We start from the raw sequence: 19,928 nt of genomic DNA on the forward strand, positions 1-19,928 counted from the left end.
CAAACCCTCCTAGAATTAACAATGAATCTAGGATGCCATCTTGTGCATTCCTGACACGATCCCAAGCATTCAGGGTTAGGTATAATCAGAGGGATTTGAAAATAATATCCACGTCGATAAGAGGACCAATTAAGTAAATCATAGACAGGGCGCAGGCATCTCACAGGAACATTATACAGCCATTTAAAAGGGAATGGAGGGGGGCGCCTGGGTGGCTCAGTCGGTTAAGTGCCCGTCTTCAGCTCGGGTTATGATCCCAGGGTCCTGGGATGAAGCCTCACATCGGGCTCCTTGCTCGGCAGGGAGTCTACTTCTCCCTCTGCCCCTCTCCCTGCCCCTCTCCCTGCTTGTGCTCTCTCTCTCTCTTTCTCTCTGATAAATAAATAAATAAAATCTTAAAAAGAAAAAAAAGGCAACCGACTCTTGAATTTGGCTCAGGTCATGATCTCAGGGTGGTGGGCTCCAGCCCGAGTCGGGCTCCTCGCTGGGTGTGGCGCCTGCTTAAGGTTCTCTCTTGCCCTCTGTGCCTCCTGCACTCTCCCCCTCTAAGAAACAGAAATAAAAGGTAATGGAGGTGTACTGATACCGGAAGTACATATGAAGTTAACTCCAAAAAGCAAGAGGCGAAAGTTGTATCAAACATACATTCAAACAGGCAAAATGTACAGAAAAAAGACTGGAGCCCTCGAGGGCGGGCCTATGAATCATTTTTCTCTGGCTTTTTATACTGTGTTAGCAGGCTGGGGTTGCCAGTACCCCCAGCCAGGCCTGGACGGCGACATTTTGTGCCACGTGACCCTACCCCTTCCTGGGCACAGCTGACTGAACGACGCACGGCCGTTGTCACTCGTGGGAGGCCCACAGTGGGCACTTCGGCGCCACAGGCCTAGAAAGAGGGGCGGGGTTGTTCAGTTTTTCCCTTGAGCTCGGAAATTTGAACTGAGAAACAAAGAAAAAATTGTGCTCCCTGGGAGCCAAAGCTATAGAAAGAGGCCAGAGCGAGGCCGAGGAGATGGTTGCCATGGCCAGGGGGCTTTTGAAATGATGAGGGGCCAGCGGGAGGGGCCATGCCCTGAGGGAACCCCAAGCCCCTCATGTTCTTGCAACGAAACCCTATTTTCCCTTGGGGTCAGTCGAGCGGGTCTCTGGTCCTTAAAATGGAATAATATTATTTTGTGTTTTCCAAAGTTTCTACAATGACAGTGTATGACTTTTAATAACATAGCTCACTGCCGAAGAGGGGTTCCCTTGCATCCTTGGCAACCCTACTATTTTAGAGCTCTTCTACTGGGTCAAATATTTTAAATAAGCTTGGCCTTGCATCATTTCACCGGGGTTACGGAAGAGCTGGAGTTCAAGGGCACTTGAATGCTTTGCAACGCAGATGTCCCTCTGGGGGCTTTGGCATCAGACACCCCCAGCCAGGCCTGCTGGGGACACCCCGACAGGCCAACAGAGCCTCGTCCCTCTCAGAAATGTCAGCTTGGAAAGGCAGCTTGGCATCCCCTGTTTCGTGCCGACCCCATTTTTAGACAAGTGAGCGCGCCCTCACTGGCACATGGGTCTCTACGCTGCCTTCCCCAGGCACTCACGCTCGCACACGCACCCCTGAAGACGAACAGCCTGGAGACAGCAGACGAGGAGACGGAAGAAAACATGGCATCGGTTTTACGGAATTTGAAGTCCATTTCCTCAGCCAGGGGACTTTTGTTTGTGAGTCTGAACAGATAAGAGTGATAAATCTCCAGCCCTCCAATCCCTTAGCATTTCCATTCCACTCACACGCTTCTCCCCTTGAAGTTTTTGTTCTCCACACTTCCTGCTATCTCAGACTCTTGGCCAGATCTGCTCACTTGCAAGGGGCGGCAGAGTGGCCACAAACGTTCTCCCCTCCCGGATACAATGCACAAGACCCCGTTCACCTGTCTATTAGCTTCTGGGAACATTCTTCCTACCTGCTTGCAATGCAGATTGCTAGGCAGGAAAGGCCCAGAGTGGGTAACATGGGGGGGGGGCATGTATGGGCTCTCCCAGCACCCCGGGCTCCTGGGGAGAAGTCCAGGATGGTACCGCCAGACAGAAGCTGCTGGGGACACCTCAGTCCCGAGCTCCTGTCCCAGTTTCACCCCTTAAAAGCTGTGGGGCTTGGGCAACATTTTTTGCCCTTTCCGTGCCTTGATTTTCTCAACTGTGAAATGGGAATGAGCTGTTAACGGGGAGGGCGAAATGAGGAAAAGGACATAAAGGTCCACGTGTACAGTGAGTGCCCTCTAAACTCTGCTGCCGTTCAGCTTGGGGAACCAGGCTGCGGCCGCCTCGCCTCTCCCTCCCCTGGTGCCCCCACTGGAAAATGTCCCCACCGGGAGCCTCTGGAGAGACGGCTGGGGGCTGGCCATGCTGAGCGCTGGGCAGTCACCCCAGGCCGGGCACCTTTGAGACGCGTCCATGAGCAGCCCGACTGCTCCTTCTGCGGACTGTGTCAACACGCAGCGCGGTCCTGGCTCAGGGAAGGGTGAGCGGCTGCAACCAGGTTTAGAAACACATGTCAAACCCAATTCCAACCAGATGAGGCTGGCCTGCTTCCAACGGCCACTTTCCATCCCAGGCCCGGCCAGGGGCAGGCTCGTCCAGATCCCATCCCCAGGCAGCCGGGCCTGTTTGTTCCCCGAGAGTCCTCGGGCCCAGACGGAGCAGCTCACCTCTGCTCTGGAGGCTCCATTCAGAAGGTCCAAGCCATGAGTCACGGAGCTCAAGGAAGCAGCAACCTTTCGGAGACCCCACGGCCCGTCCTATAGTTAAACAGGCCAGTTCTCTCCCTGACACGGGGAGGAGCTGGGCGAAGAAAGAGGCTGGGAGATGCTGTTTAACCACCACAACGAGGGGGCTGCAGGAGCCAATGGCTCCCCCAGGAAGTGAAATAGCCCATATATAGAGAACGGGCCTGAGCCAATTGGCCAGAAAGCCACTGGCTTCTCTTTGCTCGGTTAAAAATGGTGGCTTGGAAAAAAAAAAAAAAAAAAAAAAGCCACCACCACCCAAAAAACCAACCCACGAGAGAATGCAGCATACCAGCAAAGAGTCAAGAAGGAAAGGAAATCCAAATGTTTTGAGTTTAGCTATTAAGCATAGTTTCCAGTGAGTGTACTCATGTCTTGAAATGAAACAGATGAAAGCAACATGTGTCAATGGCCATAGGAAGGCAGTAGTGTCATCGGCAGGAAATAATGGAATTGAACCCTGAAGCCTCAGCCCAGAACTTAACTCTTGTGCTCCAGTCCCAAGGGCTTTCTGCGCCAAAGGCCGGGAAAGTTTCTGGCACCCCTGGGGCTCTGCCTCCGCAGGCCCCGGAAGAACCCTCTGCAAGGACCAGGAACACCACGGAAGGACTTGCTTTCTGCAGGGCTGATGGCCTTCCCAGGCCCAGGAAGAGGGCTGCGAGCGCTGAAGGGGAACCACACAGCCTCTGTCCACGGGGAGCTATAAATCCTTGGCGCTGGGACCACAGAAGACTTCTTGGCAAGGGCAACGCTGGCTGCTCGTAGAGGCGGCCGAGCCAAGGCCAAGATGCTGGCACTGAAAGGGTGGGTGCCCCCCCCCCCCGAGACCCACAGGCCCCGAGAGGCTGTCAGGGCGGCTCTGCAGCCAGGGGTGCAGATGGGGCAGCCTCTTCTCACCTGATCCCCCCACTCCAGCCAGAAGGAAGAAAGTGCACGCACACCCCTTCGGCCCACCCTCAGAGCCCTGGGAAAAACAGTGACTCTGGGCCCGGGACGGTGAAGCCGATGTCCACACAGGCCTCGAGAGGAGTGAGAATGGCTTTTCCAGGCCTCTCTCCCTGCTCTCAGCTCAGATGGATGGATGCTATGCAGCTCTGGGGATACCTGCCTCACTGTTGCCTCTGCACAGCACGTGCAGAGAATACGTACAATGTAAAAACGAAACAGAAAAAAGTGGAATAAAACAGATAAAAGAAATCAAGCGGGATCACTGAGTGAGAGCCTTGGTGAGTCTGGTTTTAGACCTGGTCTTAGCTCACGGGCCCAGCGCTGCCCAACAGCACAGCAGGCCGCCCACAGCACAGCAGGCCGCCCTGCCACCTGCGCCAGAATCCTTGGGGAGCTAGTCCCCTGATTTTCAGACTAGGCCGGTCCAAGATAATCTAAAGCAAATGGATGATAGCCTTGTCACTGCATGCAGATAAAATTAATGCTTCAATTCCTTCTTTCATCATTAAACAATTAAACTCCTAACAGGTCTCAATGTTGGACTCCAGTAGAGGTGATTGGTATCACTCAGAAATGTATACGTTCGGATTTTCTGTGCCCCTGTACATCGGTCTGCCCAGGCTATCATAACAAAATTCCATAGACTCCGTGGTATAAGCAACAGAAATTTACTTCTCACCGTTCTGGAGGCTGGAAATCCAAGACCAAGTTTCCAGCCTATTCAGTTCCTGGGGAGAAACTCTCTTCCTGCCTTACGGACAATCACCATCTCACTATATCCTCACATGGCAGAGAGAGAGAGAGAGAGAGAGAGACAGAGAGAGAGAGAGGGAGGGAGGGAGGAAGGGAGAGATCTGTTCTCTTCCTCTTCTAATAAGGGCATGAATCCCATCATGGGGGGCCCACCCTGATGACCTCATCTAACCCTAATTATGTCCCACAGGCTCCAACTCCAAATACCATTATCTTGGGGGTTAGGGGTTCAACATGTGGCTGGGGATAGGGCAGTTCATTGCATAGCATCATGTTTGAAGGACCGTCGGCAGGCCCGTCCGACCACATAGGGAGGTGTCTGCCCTGTGTCATGCACTGTCTCAGGCTCAGGGACAGTGTCCGCGATGACCAGACACTGGTTTTGTGTTTTAAGAGTTTGAGAGGGAAACAGAGAAGCAGATGGCATAACCAGAACAGAGGAAGAGCCAAAGCCGTGGGGTGCTGGGGGGAGGGGCGTGGGGGCACAGAGCCCGCCCTAGATGAGATGACAAAGGGGCAGAACCAGTCCAAGGAAGCTGAGCGGGACAGCCCTGGAAGGCAAAAGAGCATGAGCAAAGGCCCAGAAGCCAGGCACAGCTGCTGCAGGATCGCATCTTGGGAGCGCACAAGGTGCCAGGCCAGTGGCTGTCCAGAGTGGAGTGGGCGTGGCCAAAGCAAGGGGAAACTGAATGTTCTGGTATTGAGTATGGCCTTGACTATAGAGAAACTGGCTAGCAGGGGAGCTATGTCACTGAGCTGTGTCTCAGGAAGCACCTTCTTGTGGGAGTGTTGGGGGGGCACAGGGTCTAATGAAGGGTGGGATGCAAGAAGTGGGGACCCCAATGGAAGTCTGTGGTATTTAGATATTTGCATTTTATTTCAGGGACTTTCTTAGGTTGGGCTCCCCAGAAGCAGACCCTGAGATGGGAATTCAGGTGAATTACTGGGAAATAGTCTCAGGGAAAATCTGTACGGGAGGAGGTGGTGGCCTGGGGAAGGGAAGGAAGTGGGGGCATGATGGGGCATGATGTCCATCAGATCCCCCAGAGGGTGACTTTGCTTCACTGTCACCCTGGCTTGGAGACAAAGGAGCTGGGGTATTTCTGCCCTGGTGAAGGGCTTGGGGGATAGGAGAGGGGATGAAGGCACTTTGTACTCTCAGAACTTGTAGGCACAGTGGGTGCCCGAGGGAGGTAGGGGTCAGCGGAGTGTTGAGTTTTAGTTCTCTGCTTCAGTTGCTTATGAGACCTCCCAAGGACTCCCAGTGGGTCCTGTGAGCATTGCAATGAGCCAGGAATTCGTGCTTCGGGAGAACTTGCATGGTTCAGATCTAGAAGGTCAAGAGAAGTCCAAACCAGGACTGCCAGCATCAGCTCTGTCGCCAGGATTATGGGGACCCTGTGGCTCTGGAAGATTCCTTCCCGCTGTGAAAGGGGCAAGGGACATGGCAGGGAAAGGAATGGTGCCCCAGATTGAGCCAAAAGCTAACTAGGAACCTCACTGTCGGCTATACCAGAGCTGCACCGCAAGAGTGGGGGCTCGGTTCCTGGAGCCCGGGAGCCCATCCCCAGGCTGCCACTGACTGGTTAGCTGAATGCGGGGCAAGGGCGCGTCCCTATCCATCGGTGACTCAGTGCCCTTTATTCCCATAACCGGGATGGCTTTACCTGCCCTGCCCATGTCTAAGATTGTTATAGGGATAAAAATAGGAATCCACCCTGGGAAAGTTCTCCAAGAATGTTCAAACACACTCTACTTCCGAAATGGTGAGTAATGTCAGACGTGGGCAGGCGGGGAAGAAAGCGACATTCACTGAACATCCCCTACACGCTGATGGCTGCCCTCCCAGGCTTCATGCAAATGAGAAGGTGCCCCGGGCAGAACTTTGACCCTCGGGCGGGATACTGACAGAGACCTTGGTCTGTCCCTACAAGCCACAGACACCACGAGTCACGGGATCTCCACCTAAATGCCATTAATCACGGAGTATCCGAGTTACCTCTTCAGACTTGAGGCTAGGGATCAAAGTCGGCCAGCCAGGGAGGCTTTGATAAGTTTAACCAGGTCCAGAGCCAGCTCCCTGCTCTGCCTCCCCGGCCAGCCACACACACTCGGCCAGCCTCCAGGGCCAGGCCAGACTTCCACCAGGCTCCACTTAGCTCCAGAGTTAACCTCATCCCCTTCAGAACGGGGCAGGGAAGCCGTTGCTCTTCTCTGGGAAAATCAGCCCTGTGGGGGATATGGTTTGGGGACCCTACAAGCAGAACCACTCCCTCTAAAACATGGAAGTCTGTGCCCCAGGCCCATGTACAAAGCCTACTTGTCTTGGACCCTCAGGCTGCAGGGGAAAAAGTCAAAACTGTGACTGTACCATCTGAACAGTCAGGGGACACCTGTAGAACCGTGGAGAGCTTCTCTGTTAGGATGTGTGGCCCGTCTCACTGGGGGAACCCTGGTACTCCAAGGTAGTCAGACTCTCCAAGGACGCCGGTGTCCGCATCTAAGTCCGCATTTCACTAGGCAGCAAGGGAGTCTGGACCCACAGCTCTGGACCCCAAGCTCCTCAGGGGCGAGGATGAAATGCATTCACTTTTACGTCCCCAGAACTTCACCCAGGCAGGTGCCCGGCCCGGGCAGGTGGCCTCGACGCCCGGCTAACAGTGGCTGTGTTTCCTCACACGGCACCCAAGGAACTGAGGATCTGAGAGGCTGCGGGGCTGGCCTGGCTAAGCTGGTCAGTAAATGGCCGTCTGAACCCGAACATATGTCTGTCTAACTTCAAAGTCTGGGCTTATTCCAATACACCTCACACGTGTCTCAACTGAGACATCTGGGTTACAGCATCATAAAAATCAAAGGTTGGCGATACTCACATCCCCAGCACCCAGTGTCGCGCATGGACTCGTTCTGTCGCAGAGCCAAGGGCCCAGGACCCTGGCCTCAGGCACATCTTTGCTGACAAGGGGTTCTGGGTAAGAGCATGCAGAAGGTGTCCATGCGGCCCACCCGGGGCGGGAGGGACAGGCCACACTAAGCGTGTTTCCAGTGTCATCCGAGGGCTCTCTTCTACGGCCGCACGCAGCTACCGTGTACAGCGGCGGAATCAGCAGATGATTGTCTGCAAACTTGGGATTGGAACAAATCACATACATCACTCCCCCTATCAGGCTGTGCTGAAAATTCATCATAATTTTCTAAGAACAAACGAAATGCAAAGAGCTGGCTGTGCGACCATCCCTGGCGTAACTCGGAGGGCGCACCATCCCACTGTGGTCACGGAGAGTCTCTGGGGGGCTGACTGGTTAGAGCATTTGTGTCAAAACTTCAGGGCGCAGCCAGCTCCTGTCCCCAGTCCCACTCGCTGCCCCATCTCCCCCTAGGCGGTCTTTCTGCAAGGGGGTGGTCGCCCAGGAGATGTGGCCGCAGAGGTGCCAGGAGGACCCCCCCCCCCCGCCCCGCCGTCTCCTACTCTACCCGGATTCTTTCACCAGAGACCCAAGCACACACCTCCACTTCAGGAGTTTGGGGTACAGCTTGAGAAGCTGCCAGCTCTCCAACTGGGGTGGCATTTTTACCTCTTGAGGGAAGGATTTTGCAAGAACTGGAGTGAAAGCTGCAGGCGGACGGGGCTGCCGCCGGGTGGTCTCAGACTGGGGAAGACCACTGCCCAGAGCTAGGGGCTGAGCCCTCTGCGCTCCATGCACGCGGAGGGGACTTTACAGGGCACTTGGTGGCAAGTGCTGTGTCAGCCCTGGTGGCCCTGGCTGCATTTTCTGGTCCTTCCACCCACACAGGTGGCTCTCTGGAGAAGCCCGGGAGGAGGAGAGGGGCCAGCGTAGCTGAGGGGTGCTGGCAGGGGTGAAGGGATTCCAGTAACCTCCCCCCGGGCCCGGCCTCCCCACAGGACAGGTCCAAGAATGCAGTCCAGAGCCCTGCCCCAAGTTGGCAGCTGTTCAAGTGTCGATCCATTTCAAAGGCCTATTGTTAAACTTCTAACGGCCAAAAGGACGGCCCGCAGCCACGCACAGGGAAGTCCTCCGAATTGCAGTGACCTGGCAGGCTATCGAGCTCCCCTCCAACCCGGGGAATGGAGCGGGGAGCTGGGCACTCCATGCCATAAATCAGGGGATGGGTCCGAGCAGCCGGCGTGACCAGGAGGAGACCCCTTCCGGCCTCCGGGATTTACTGACGGGCCAGACGCAGGTGCGCAGAGCCGAGCGGCGACCCAGAGCGTTTGCACAAATGCTGGGAGGGATATTGCGAATGTCTACACTGAATGTCGAGTTGAGTCTCCCTTGGGCGATCTTCTAGTTCGTTTTCCCAGGGTCTTGTCTGCTCCTGTGGGAGTCAGAGCTCTTGGTTCTGCTGCTCCCGGTTAGCTGGTGGTTTCAGGGCAAGTCACCCCACCTTTCTCACCAGAAAGTAAGTGTGGACCTGGTGGCCTGGCCTGACTCTCTCCGAGAACGCCATGGGCTTCTCAGAGGAGGCAAGGGAGGCTGAGAGAAGCCTCAGCTGAGGAGGGGTGCCCACAGGGGGCCCCATTCCACCCCCCCCGAGGCCCAAGGGTTCGAGGCCCCCACTGCCCGCCCCCCAGATCAGCACAGAGCAGATTTGGGCTCCAAGGACCCCCGGACCCCCGGCCTCTGTAAAGCCCACCCCAGGTTCCATCCCCCTCTGAAAACCCTTGTGCTTTTTATGTGTCTTCGTTTGATTTGAATTCTCATTTGCCATCACGAAGAAGTGGGGGCCAAGGGGGACCTTTGATCTTCTCGCGCCCCCCACCCTATCCCCAAGTTTCTGGGGTCTGTAGTTTGGCGGTGAGGTCTGGGTTTAGCAGCCAGCACTGCCATCCTGGGAGGGGAGCTCTCAGGCCCAAATTGATGTCAGATTCCCGGCCGGGCGGAGTGTTACCTGGAGCTTTGAAGCTCCGTAAGGACTCCAGACCGTCTTCTCAAGTCAGGGGCTACAAATGTTAATAAAATTAAAGCCACCTGAGAGCTCGCCCGGCGATCCTTTGAAAGCGAGTCTGTGATGGGTTATTACCCTCAATTATCTAGTTGTCCACTCTCTTAGCTTGGGGTTAAACTCTTAACTCTTCCCTTTGAAGTCATTATCCTTTTATCTATGACTGGACCAAGGAATCTCAGGACAATAATCAATGGAAACTTCATAAGAATAGAGGAGCCGGGAGGGAAAAGGTGTGAATATCCCTTTAACCGCTGGCCTGCCTGGGAGGGTGGGGGGTGGGGCACGGATGGACTGCCGCCCCGACTTGGGGAAGAAAAAAAAATAGGGGAGGACCCCCAAAACAACAGCCCAGCGATCAGTTTTCAGAGCCTCTGGAAAATGAAGAAACAGGGATGATCTGGGGGGGCGATCAGAGAGGTGCAGCCCTCATCAAAGGAGGAGAGAAAGTAATGAAGCAAAAAGACACAATTAAAGAATGGGTTTAATTAGGGCTTTGATGTCTGACATGGTGCACAACACTGTTCAAGGGGGAAGGGGCCAAACTATTCACGCGCCAGGAAATGGCTTGTTAAAAAGACCCGTCCCCCAAAGGGGCCGTCGGAGAGGGGAACTTTCATCCCGGCTTCTCCCACCGAGGAGGAAAGTCAGTCCCACACGGCGTCGGGAGGAAAACATCACAACTTCTTTTTTTTTTTTTTTTTTTTCAAAAGTCTTTCTGGACTCCCGGAGGCAGCAGCTCTTTCGGGATCATTAGGCTGCCTGTCTCCCTGTTTAAAGAGAGAGAGAGAAGAAGAAGAAAGAAAAAAATGGGTGTTTTTTTTTTTTGCTAACTAACGTTGGAAATGCGTGATTTCCCCGTTGCCGAGTCCCGTGCGGAGCGCTCGTCTGCCCGGGAAGATGCGCACTCGGCGAAGAGCCGGCCCGGCCGCCCGATCCCGCCGCAGCAAGGGGTCTCCGGAGCGAGAACAGCCCTCGCCCGGTTTAAATGGGACGTTTCTAGCGCCTGCCCCGCCACCGTGCAGCCCACACCTCTTTTTCTGCCCGACGCACACAGGCCCACACGGCCAACCGAGGATTTGAAAGCTCACATTTTGCCCTGGTTACGACTCCCCCTCTCCTCATTAAAAAAAGAAGTAATAAAATAAAACCCCCGCTTGATTGTGCGCCCCATCTGGAAAGCTCCCTTCTCCATCGGCTAGGCCCTGACCGTGTTTTCGACCACAGGGTAACCTCTCCCCCGGCCGTGTCGTGGGGCTCCGGGGCGGGGGTGGGGGGAGGCCGGGCAGGGAGGAGATGGGTCAGACAGGCCTGCCCTTTGCTGGGAGGCGCCGAAGCCTTCTGAACTCAGGGCCAGCGCCGGACCCCACGGCCTGGGTTTCACGGTGCTCCCGGTTTAAGGGAGGCAGCTCCCCAAGTCTGTTCAGACAGGAAGCAACGGCTGCACGTTCTCGCGTTCCTGGGAATGACTTGGTCGGGCCCTCCAGCCGGAGCCGGGAAGGACAAACTGCTTCGAGACCCCAGTGCATATGCTTCTGACGAGGTTTTCAAGGGAGCCTGTCTTGGGTTTGGTTTCAGAATACCTCGGCCTTGGGTTTTTATTTCTTCTGTCTTATTTATACACACACTTCAGCTAGCACTCTGGGAAAGAAAAAAAAAAAAAGGCAGCAGAGGTTTTGAAAAGTAAAGTGGTTTATGTGCAAAGATCAGAATGTTTCTCCTACTTTCTCCAAAGGCCTAGGGCTCTTCTCTCCCAGGGCCTGAGCCTTTTCTCCGAGAGAGTTCTCCTTCCCAGCCCCAGCCCTCATTTCTTCCAGGTCACTCTCCCGCTTCTTGGGTTTCAAGGAACCAGAAGGGTCACGGACGTGGGCAGGTGACCCGTGGCTTGGGCCATTCTGCTTTTGGGGGTGAGGGTGCGGAGCTGGGGCCTGAGGCAGTGACTCCCTGGTTGACAGGGGCAGGTGACGCCAGCCCCGCCAGTGAGAAGTCACAGAAATGTGGGGGTGCTCGAGGCCCTGCGATGCGGGGTGGCAGATGCCCCGGGCCACGCTTATCTCGGACGTGCCGCGTCCATGTTGACGCGCACATTTCTACGTTCTGTAGCCTGGGATGAGGCAGTGCGTCTGCTCCCAATTAGAATCGATGCTAAAGTTAGCTTAACAAAAAACAAACTTCTTCAAATCAACTGTAATTATTCTAGATACATAAAAGCTGCTTTATAATGTGATTTGTGCAGACCCTGGAGGAACTTCTCCTTGAATCGGAGGGTTTCATGTGCGTCTTTGCCAGAACTACAATGGCTTAAACATTTCTACTGTGAAGAAATAAAAGATTTAAAAGGCACAGTGAGCCCAAATTGGCCCGCATTAGGAATAACCGTAATCTCTCGTCCTTACTTCAGGATTTTCCATTTTATAGTGGTTTTCTGATCTTTGCACATTGGAAAGTAAGATGCTTGGGGATGTTTATAATGGGAGGGGGGGAACTTGTGGAGGGCCCGGGGTTTTTTTTTGAAAGAGCTTTAGAACGCCCTGGGTTATTCTAAAAGACTTTTGAAACATTTCTCTCAGTGCTCTTTCCTCGCAAAAGCAAGATAGGATATGAGGTCTCTTTTTAATAGCTGGTTTTGGGCAAGTCTAGTCCGGGCTCCTGATACGTAACTCAGCCGGTTGGGGCTAAGTGTCAGGTGTGGGGAGAGAGCTGGGCTGGCACAGAGACCCCGGGAGTCCGGACCGGTGACCCTGAATGCTTTGGGGGACTGGGGTCGGGCCTTCGCTTGGTTCTTCAGCACCCCTGTCCAGATCTCCCTTTGGCATATGCCAGTATTTCCCCCTTGACACCTTGCCTTGCTTTTCTCTTTTCTTTTTCTTTCTTTTTCTTTCTTTCTTTCCTTTCTTTCTTTCTTTCTTTCTTTCTTTCTTCTTTCTTTCTTTCTTTTTTCTTTTTAATGTGACAGACATTTCTGCAGCAGGAGAAAATGGATGTTCATTGTCAAGAGAAGCTAAACCTGTATTTACCGAGAAGGTTCTCCAAAAAAGGCTGCAAGGCCACAGAGAGAGAGTCTTACTTGGGGAACCCAGTAAAAGGCTGTCTTTTCCTGTTGCTCTCAGAGAGGGAGGCTCCCCGTGTGATCAGAGGCCATGTCAGGAGCAAGCTCTATTAGAGGTGGCTTTGCTGGAGGCAGGAGAGGCCCCAAGCCAGGGATGTTGCTCTTAATAAGCTTCCGCCAGGCTCGGCCCTCAAAGCAGAAGCAAGCTCCAGGTCAGCACTCGAAGGACATGGGGTACACGTGTGTGTGTGTGTGTGTGTGTGTGTGTGTGTGTGTGTGTTTGCAAATACGTGGGGAAGGAGAAGCAGGAGGAACACTCCAGAATGCTTTTCACTTCTATGGAAGTAAAGCATAAACTTCAGATCCAGAGACCCAGCGTGAGCCCCCCACGGCCCCAGGAAGCCGGCTTCGAGGAGTCGCGTGTCGCCTGAGTCTACACCTCGCCTCTGCATGTCAGCTGAGAACCTTCCTTGGAACAAGTTACCCGACCTCGCTGTGTCTCGGTTCCCTATCCCATAAGAGGGGGCGGCGGGGCTGGGGAGACAATCCCTGTCTCCTAGAACTGCGGCGGGTATCAGAGGCCCTGGAGTGTCTTCGGCACATTGTAGCAAGTGCTCACTACGCCCATTGGTATGTTCCCAATAATTGTTCTGTGTGCACAAAAATGGATGAGAATGTGTGGCTTTCACGTAGCCCTAAAGACTGCAAGCTTCTTGAGAGCAGCCACCCCATCTCCCTTTGAATCCTCAGACCCGAGCCCCTGCCAAGCACGTGATGGGCACCAGGAAGACGTCATGGTTGCAGCCACGGGCCACTGCAGATTTGCTGTTGGTCAGAAGGTGGGGGAGTGAGAACTACAGTCGCCTTTGCTTTACAAGAGCCTCATCTTAACAGGATTGTCAGGATCAGACGCGGAGTCGTGTTATTGAACGGAAGTGGCCAACCTTACGTGCAAGTTGAAATCCCCCATGTGTTGAACGGGGGCACCTACTGGTAAAGCCGGGAAATGCAACCCGATTCTATCAGGCCTGACCAGCAATTAGCCCGAAGGCAGGGGAAGAGGAGGAGGACGTTCAGAGTTGGGGAAGCAACAGAAGAGGAGGTGAAAGTGAAGAAGACATTCTTAACTTAGAAGAACCAAAATGCCACCAAATTCTCAAATTGCTGGCCAGAGACTAAGCGCCCCCAACGTGCCACAGGCCTTCCTTCCCAGCAGATCGGATCCTCACCGATGGCTCTATTTGTCCAGCAGTTGGGACGAATCTACTTCCATCCACCCCAGCTGCCTTGTCTGGGCCCCATGGCCCATCGCAAACATCCGATGACTGACTAGGGCATAGCCTCTAATGCTGTCACGAGGACAATGGGATGAGCCAAGAGGGGATCCGAGCCATAGCGGGGATGCACGCTGTCATAGCCCGAAGGAATCACAGAGGTTCTCCTGCCCCACCTGCAGGCCAGTAACTCTGGTCTCACAACAGAAGCCGACGGAAGAATGGGATTCACTTTACGGTGATCTTCACCGGAAGCCATGTGTTTTGTGCACTGGCCTTGGCCTTTGCCAAGGGAGTGGATGTGTGGCTAACCTGATGAGGTTGTCCACTACTATTTCCACTAACATTCACTGAGCACCAACCACAAGGCCCCGCTAGCGGAGGGTGAGGCGGGCACCCCAGGTGCCCCGTCTATCACAGTGCTCCCCTGTGTCCGGCCCGGATGACCCGCTCCGTCATGCGTCTCCCTGGCTTGCCACCTGGCCTCGGCCAAGCCACTGAAATTCTCCGTCTGCTGGTTTCTTCTGTGAAGCGAGGGGTTTGGACTAGACCATCTCTAAAGTCTCTTTCCGCAAAAATCCTCGTTGATCCACGTTGAAAAGAACAGGTAACTGACATCACTTGTTATAATCGCAGTGTCGCTAGAGGGGTAATAGCCCCTCTCGCCGTCTGTCACAATCATGCTCTGCTGCATCATCGCCCTTCACACGCAGGTGTTTTCTCCGCCATCAAAAGCCGGCTGCCTCCCGTCGGGGTGCCTCGCCCTCGCCCTCGGCGCTAGTGGTGCCATCATCTCCCGGTGGGCTCCCTACTAGACCTGCCAGAGCACCAAGGCCTCGACGCCACCCTGTCCCCTGCCGTGAAGGGGGACCAGTCGGATACAGGACAGCTCATCCGCCCTTCCCTGAGCCCCTCCCGCAGGGGAGGAGGAAATCGGTCCCTTGGAGGTGGGAGAACGAACACAGGCGGAGTTCTTTTTCTAGAACAGTCGTGTTGACGTTACAATGGCACCTCTTCCCCGAAGTTCCCCGATTGCCTGCCTCCCATCTGGGGGGTGTTCTGGGGCCAGCTGAACAGCATATGTTTCCGTATCTTTTGAGAAGATTATCAGGCCCGAGTCTGAGCATCTTAACATTTTGTAATTATTATTTCTCCATTGAAATGGAAATGTCTTCCCTCCTACCCTGTTTTACTGGAACATTGTGGAGGGTAGGTCTTCTGTTGTTCAAAAAAAAAAAAGAGAAACTGTTTGGAACAGTTTGAAATATCTTTAAAGGAACAGTCAAATCATCCATTCAACTAAATAGGAGTCAACTCCCCTAGAAATAACTTATAAAAACTTCTTTGGAGTATGACATTTTCAAAGCAAAATTCTTTTCTTTTTTCAAAATACCACAAGCAATGCATTGAGTTCAGGGAATACTGCCTGCCAAACTTCAATTTTTATATTTAACCTTTCTTCTTTTTTAATGTCTTGCAAAAACATGCCTGAAACTCTTCAAAAACCTTTTCAGCTTGAAAGTTTGGGAAAGAGTCTTCACTGACGAAACCTTCAGTTCTTAGCTTCCCTGTACCTTCCCTCCCCCCACCTTCTCTGGTTAAGGAGAAAAATTATTACTGCCTGTTCACCAAACAAAGTGAACTCTAATCAGGCTGGGGAGGGCCAGGCACTCAGTGCGGGCTGCTGACTTTCGATGTCCACACTGCCTGAATGACTCTTAATTAACTCACAGGCTCTCGGGCCATTAAAAGTGAGAACCCCTCCCCCCTCAAACTGTGGCTACGGGAGATAAATTATATGAACCCCCCCCACCCCATTCTCGTGTCAGGGCAAATCAGCATGGTGTGGTTCTGCCAAAGAAATTGAAAATAGATCTATATAAATATATCAATAACTAGGGGAACTGGTGGGCTGGTCAGTATAAGCATTGAACTTTTAAAGAAGTGTTGATCAAATACTTGTTAGAGCAGGAAAATTGGATTAGTGGTGGTGTTCTGAGCATGACGTCCTTTGGGCCGAAAAAAATAATCATCTTGTTCTATTTTTCCTGGAGCCCAGAAAAGCACTCTCAGCCCAAACATCAGCCTCCTAATCTTATTTTCTTTTTCTCTAGCATGTATTTTATTAACCCATTTTCTCGTTTACCCACTCTGAATAGCGCAGTGGGTAGCATCCTTCTTAGAAAGTGAAAGCCTCCTTGGAGATACTGTGTTGGAGCAGAAATGCACACAAACTCCCAGGCCCAGGGCAGCAAAGAAAAGCCCCCTCTGTAATCCTGTCTGGTGAATCCACACATTGTATCCCGGCCTGCCAGGAGTGCTCTGGCCTTATTAAAACATGGGCCGTCAAGGAATGCAGCTGGCAACGGGCTGGCAGTGCGCAAAGTGATTAATATCTAGGTGGGGATGAAAAGCCGTCGTTCCAATCCAGGGCCCGAGGCAAGGGCAGCTGCTTTCCACTTATCTGCCACCTGGCAACAGGCTACTGTCCCAAACACAGCGGTACCAGGGGGGATGGTCTTTTGGAGGCATCAGGTGGAGCTTGCCTCTGACTCGGTATCTCAGGAGGACCAGCCATGGGTTTCGACTCAGTCAGGTGGCCTGCCTTCTCACCTGAGCTGTGCTGCCATCTCGATATAATCAACTTGGAGCCACTTTCCTTCTTGTGGCCAATTTATAGGGCTAGTCCCCAGGGAATCTCATTGCACAGGGAAGTTGTGAAATTCTAGGACAATGCCCCGTACTCGTTCCCTTGGAAGAATGATGTAGACGGAATGTCCCGATTTCCAAGGCAGAGCCTTAAGGCAGGGGATAGTTCGATCTCTCCCCAATCTCCCGTTCTCACTCCTGAGAAAGTCTGTCCCATGGTCTCTCTGCAGAGTTACAGGGTGACGTGGGGGTTGATGAACACGATGCAGGAAGTGAGCTGACTCAGCTTAATCCAACACGCAGTCCCTACTCTCCGGCCCAGTCTGCGCTAGGTGCTGGGATGACCCAACTCGCACACATCATTGCTCGTCAGGGAAATGCAAATTAAAACCATAAGGAGCTAACGCTGCGCATCCACCAGAATGACTTAAATTAAAAAGACTGACAATACCACGTGTTGGCAAGCACGTGAGGCAATGGGAACCGTCGTCTATCATCAAGAGGAGTGGAAATTGATTCATCCACTTTGGAAAACTGTTTAGCAGTATCTACTAGGGCTAAATACATGTCTATCCTATGCCCCGTTAACTCTGTTTCCGGCACATATCCGGAGGAAATGTTGCAGGTGCCCACCAAAAGACAAGTATAGTAATATTCATAGCGGGGCGCCTGGGTGGCTCAGTTGGTCAAGCGACCGACTCTTGATTTCGGCTCAGGCCACGATCTCAGAGTTGTGAGATTGAGCCCCGAGTCAGGCTCTGCGCTGGGCGTGGAATATACTCAAGATTCTCTCTCTCCCTTTCCTTTTGTCCCTCCCTCTACCCCTCCCCAATCTCTCTAAAATAAAGAAAGAAATCTTAAAAAAATATCCATAGCATTTTTATTCTTAATAGCCCCAAACTAGAAACAACTCAAATGTCCATCAATAGGTAAATGGACAAATAAACCATGGGATATTTATACAATGGACTACTACACAACAATAAAAAGGAATCGAGTACTAATACCAACAATAACATCGCTGAAACTCACAGATGGTTGGTTAACAAAAGAAACCAGGCAGGAGAGGACGTACGACATGAGTCCATTTATAGGAAGTACAACAACAGGCAACATTCCACTTTGGTGATAGAAGCTGGACCAGTGGTTACCTCTGGTTATGGGCACTCACTGGGAGGGGGCACAAGAGAACCTTCGGGGGTGATGGAAGTGTTTTCCATCTTAATCTCAGTGACGATTACATAAGTATACACATATACAGACATTAATCAAGCTGCACACTTAAAATTTGTGTTCTTTCCTGCATATAAATGATATTCAATAAAAAAGCTAAATAAAATAAAACAAAAACATTTCCTAAATGTATATTTTAACTTTTCTTATATGTTTTTTTGGACTTCTTAACCATACTATACATTCTTTAGCACAAAATTATATCTTTTTTAAAAAAGATTTAATTTGAGAGAGAGCATGCACACATGCACGTGTATGGTTGTGTGAGTGGGGGAGGGGCAGAGGGAGAGACTCTTCAAGCAGACCGTTCACTGAGCATGAGCCTGACTCGGGGCCCTGTCTCGCAACCCATGACATCACGACCTGAGCCAAAACCAAGAGTTGGAGACTTAACAAACCGAGCCACCCAGGTGCGCCCAAACCATGACTTATACCAATAAACATCTATTAGAAAAAAAAATGAAACAAAACAGCCACGTGTGAGATAAAACTGCATAAAACTAAATGCACAGAGGCACACATTCATACTTCCAGTGCCCTCCAAGCCCAGCGGCAGAAGCAGTCAGGGAGAGAGGAGAGCAGGGGTTAAAAGACGGTTTCTGAAACAATCTGAAAGGATGCTGACATCTTTCAGCAGTTTACAGGTGATCCGTTGTCTTCTGGCCCCCAGTGTTTCTGATGACAGGCAAGCATTCATTCTTGACATTGTTCCCTGGCTGAAATGTCTTTTTTTTCTCTGATGGCTTTCAAGGTTTTCTCTTTATATTAACAGTCTATGAGGTACCTAAGTGCAATTTTCTTTGTAGTATTTACTCTGCCTGGGATTTGCTGAACATCTTTGATTTCTAAACTGATGGTTTGCATGAAATTTACTGAATTTTCAGCCATTATTTCTTCAAATATTTTTTCTTCCTCATTCTCTCTCCTGTGCTTCTGAGATTCTACTTGCACGTGTGTTAGACCTCGTGGATTGCTCCAGAAATCGCACAGGCTTTGTTCTTTCTTGCAACATATTCTTCTTCAAATTGGATACTTTTTATTTTTAAATTTACTGACCTTTCTTCACTACTTCCAATCTGCTATCAAGCCCATTTAGTAAAATTTTCATTTCAGATATACTTTCCAGTTCTAGAATCCGATTCTTGAGTTCTTAAAAAAATTCTATTTCTCATCTTAAATTATCCATTTTCAAGTTCATTGTGATCATCTTTTCCTTTAAATTTTTGAATATGTTTATCAAAGTTACCTTAAAGACCTGTCTGCTAATTCCAGCATCTATGCCATGTTGGAGTCTGTTTCTTTTGTTGCTTTTTCTTTTGACTGAGAGAATATTTTCTGTTCCCTTTCATGTCCAGCGATTTTTAAGTTATATAGTAAATATTATATTATAAATGCTATAGAGACTGGATTGTATCCTCCTCTGAAGATTTTAGTGATTTTTTTTCCCCCAAGCAGAGAGCTAACATAATAAATAGGTCTCAAACTCTAAACTCGATTTCTGGGGCGCCTGGGTGGCTCAGTCGGTTAAGTGTCTGCCATAGGCTCAGGTCCTGGGATCAAGTCCTGCATCAGGCTCCTTGCTCAGTAGGGAACCTGCTTCTCCCTCTGTCTGCCGCTCCTCCCTTCCCCCACTTGTGCGAGCGTGCACGCTCCCTCTCTGACAAATAAATAAGACAAAAAAATCTTAAAAAAAAAAAAAAAAACCCAAAACTCAATTTCTTCTGTGGTGCAGCACTGACGTATTTGCTCTGCTCTTTCAGCCTCGCAGCCACTGTTTCCTGTAGCTCCTTGGGGTCTCCCCACACAATCGACAGTTCAGGAGTCAGCCAAGAATCTGAGGTTCCTCTACAGTTTTTGAGGCTCCCAATCTGTCACTCCCTCTTTTCCTGGATTTCCCTTTCAATTTCTAGCCACTCTGGCAGCCTCAACTAGGTCTTCTGCTTACCTCAAAGCAATAACTGTGGCTTTTGCTTGAGTTCTAGTCTCTCCGTGTCATGCAGACTGTGGATTGCCCTCGGGGGGAAAACTACACAGATGTGGCTCTCAGTCTAGTTCCCTTCTTTTAAAGGTTGACTACCTTCCGGTTTGTGCCTGCTTTTGTCCGCTCTCCAGTGCCTCCAAATAGGTTTTTTTTTTAAAAAACATGATTTTGTCAAGCGTTTATCATTGTTATCTTTCAGAGAGTTGGTTCAACGTAAGTTGTTCTGCCATGACTGGAGCTCCACACAGTCTTCATCGTTTTTACCCCCCAATCTTTTATACAATGAGCATCCTCCTCTG

The 19,928-nt window shown here is 51.5% G+C and overlaps 1 protein-coding gene across 9 annotated transcripts in view; it reads right to left on the reverse strand.

Annotated features, from left to right (window-relative positions):
- Window positions 1-19,928, reverse strand: part of CEP112 (centrosomal protein 112) — a 437,573-nt gene that overhangs the window by 16,864 nt on the left and 400,781 nt on the right. For 5 of the 9 annotated variants that reach the window (XM_045813972.2, XM_087854196.1, XM_045813973.2 and 2 more), the window contains one exon: window positions 9,769-10,213. The exons of 1 other annotated variant lie outside the window; for it this stretch is intronic. In XM_045813972.2, the coding sequence (XP_045669928.1) occupies window positions 10,150-10,213 (64 nt within the window). In that variant the 3' untranslated portion in view covers window positions 9,769-10,149. Of the gene's footprint in view, window positions 1-9,768; window positions 10,214-19,928 lie in introns of those variants that run through there. 3 more of the 9 variants (XM_045813968.2, XM_045813967.2, XM_087854194.1) reach the window with 2 other exon arrangements.

The sequence above is a fragment of the Ursus americanus genome, chromosome 23, assembly GCF_024610735.1.
Source record: "Ursus americanus isolate L20-20 chromosome 23, mUrsAme1.1.p, whole genome shotgun sequence".
Classification (NCBI taxonomy): Eukaryota; Metazoa; Chordata; class Mammalia; order Carnivora; family Ursidae; genus Ursus; species Ursus americanus.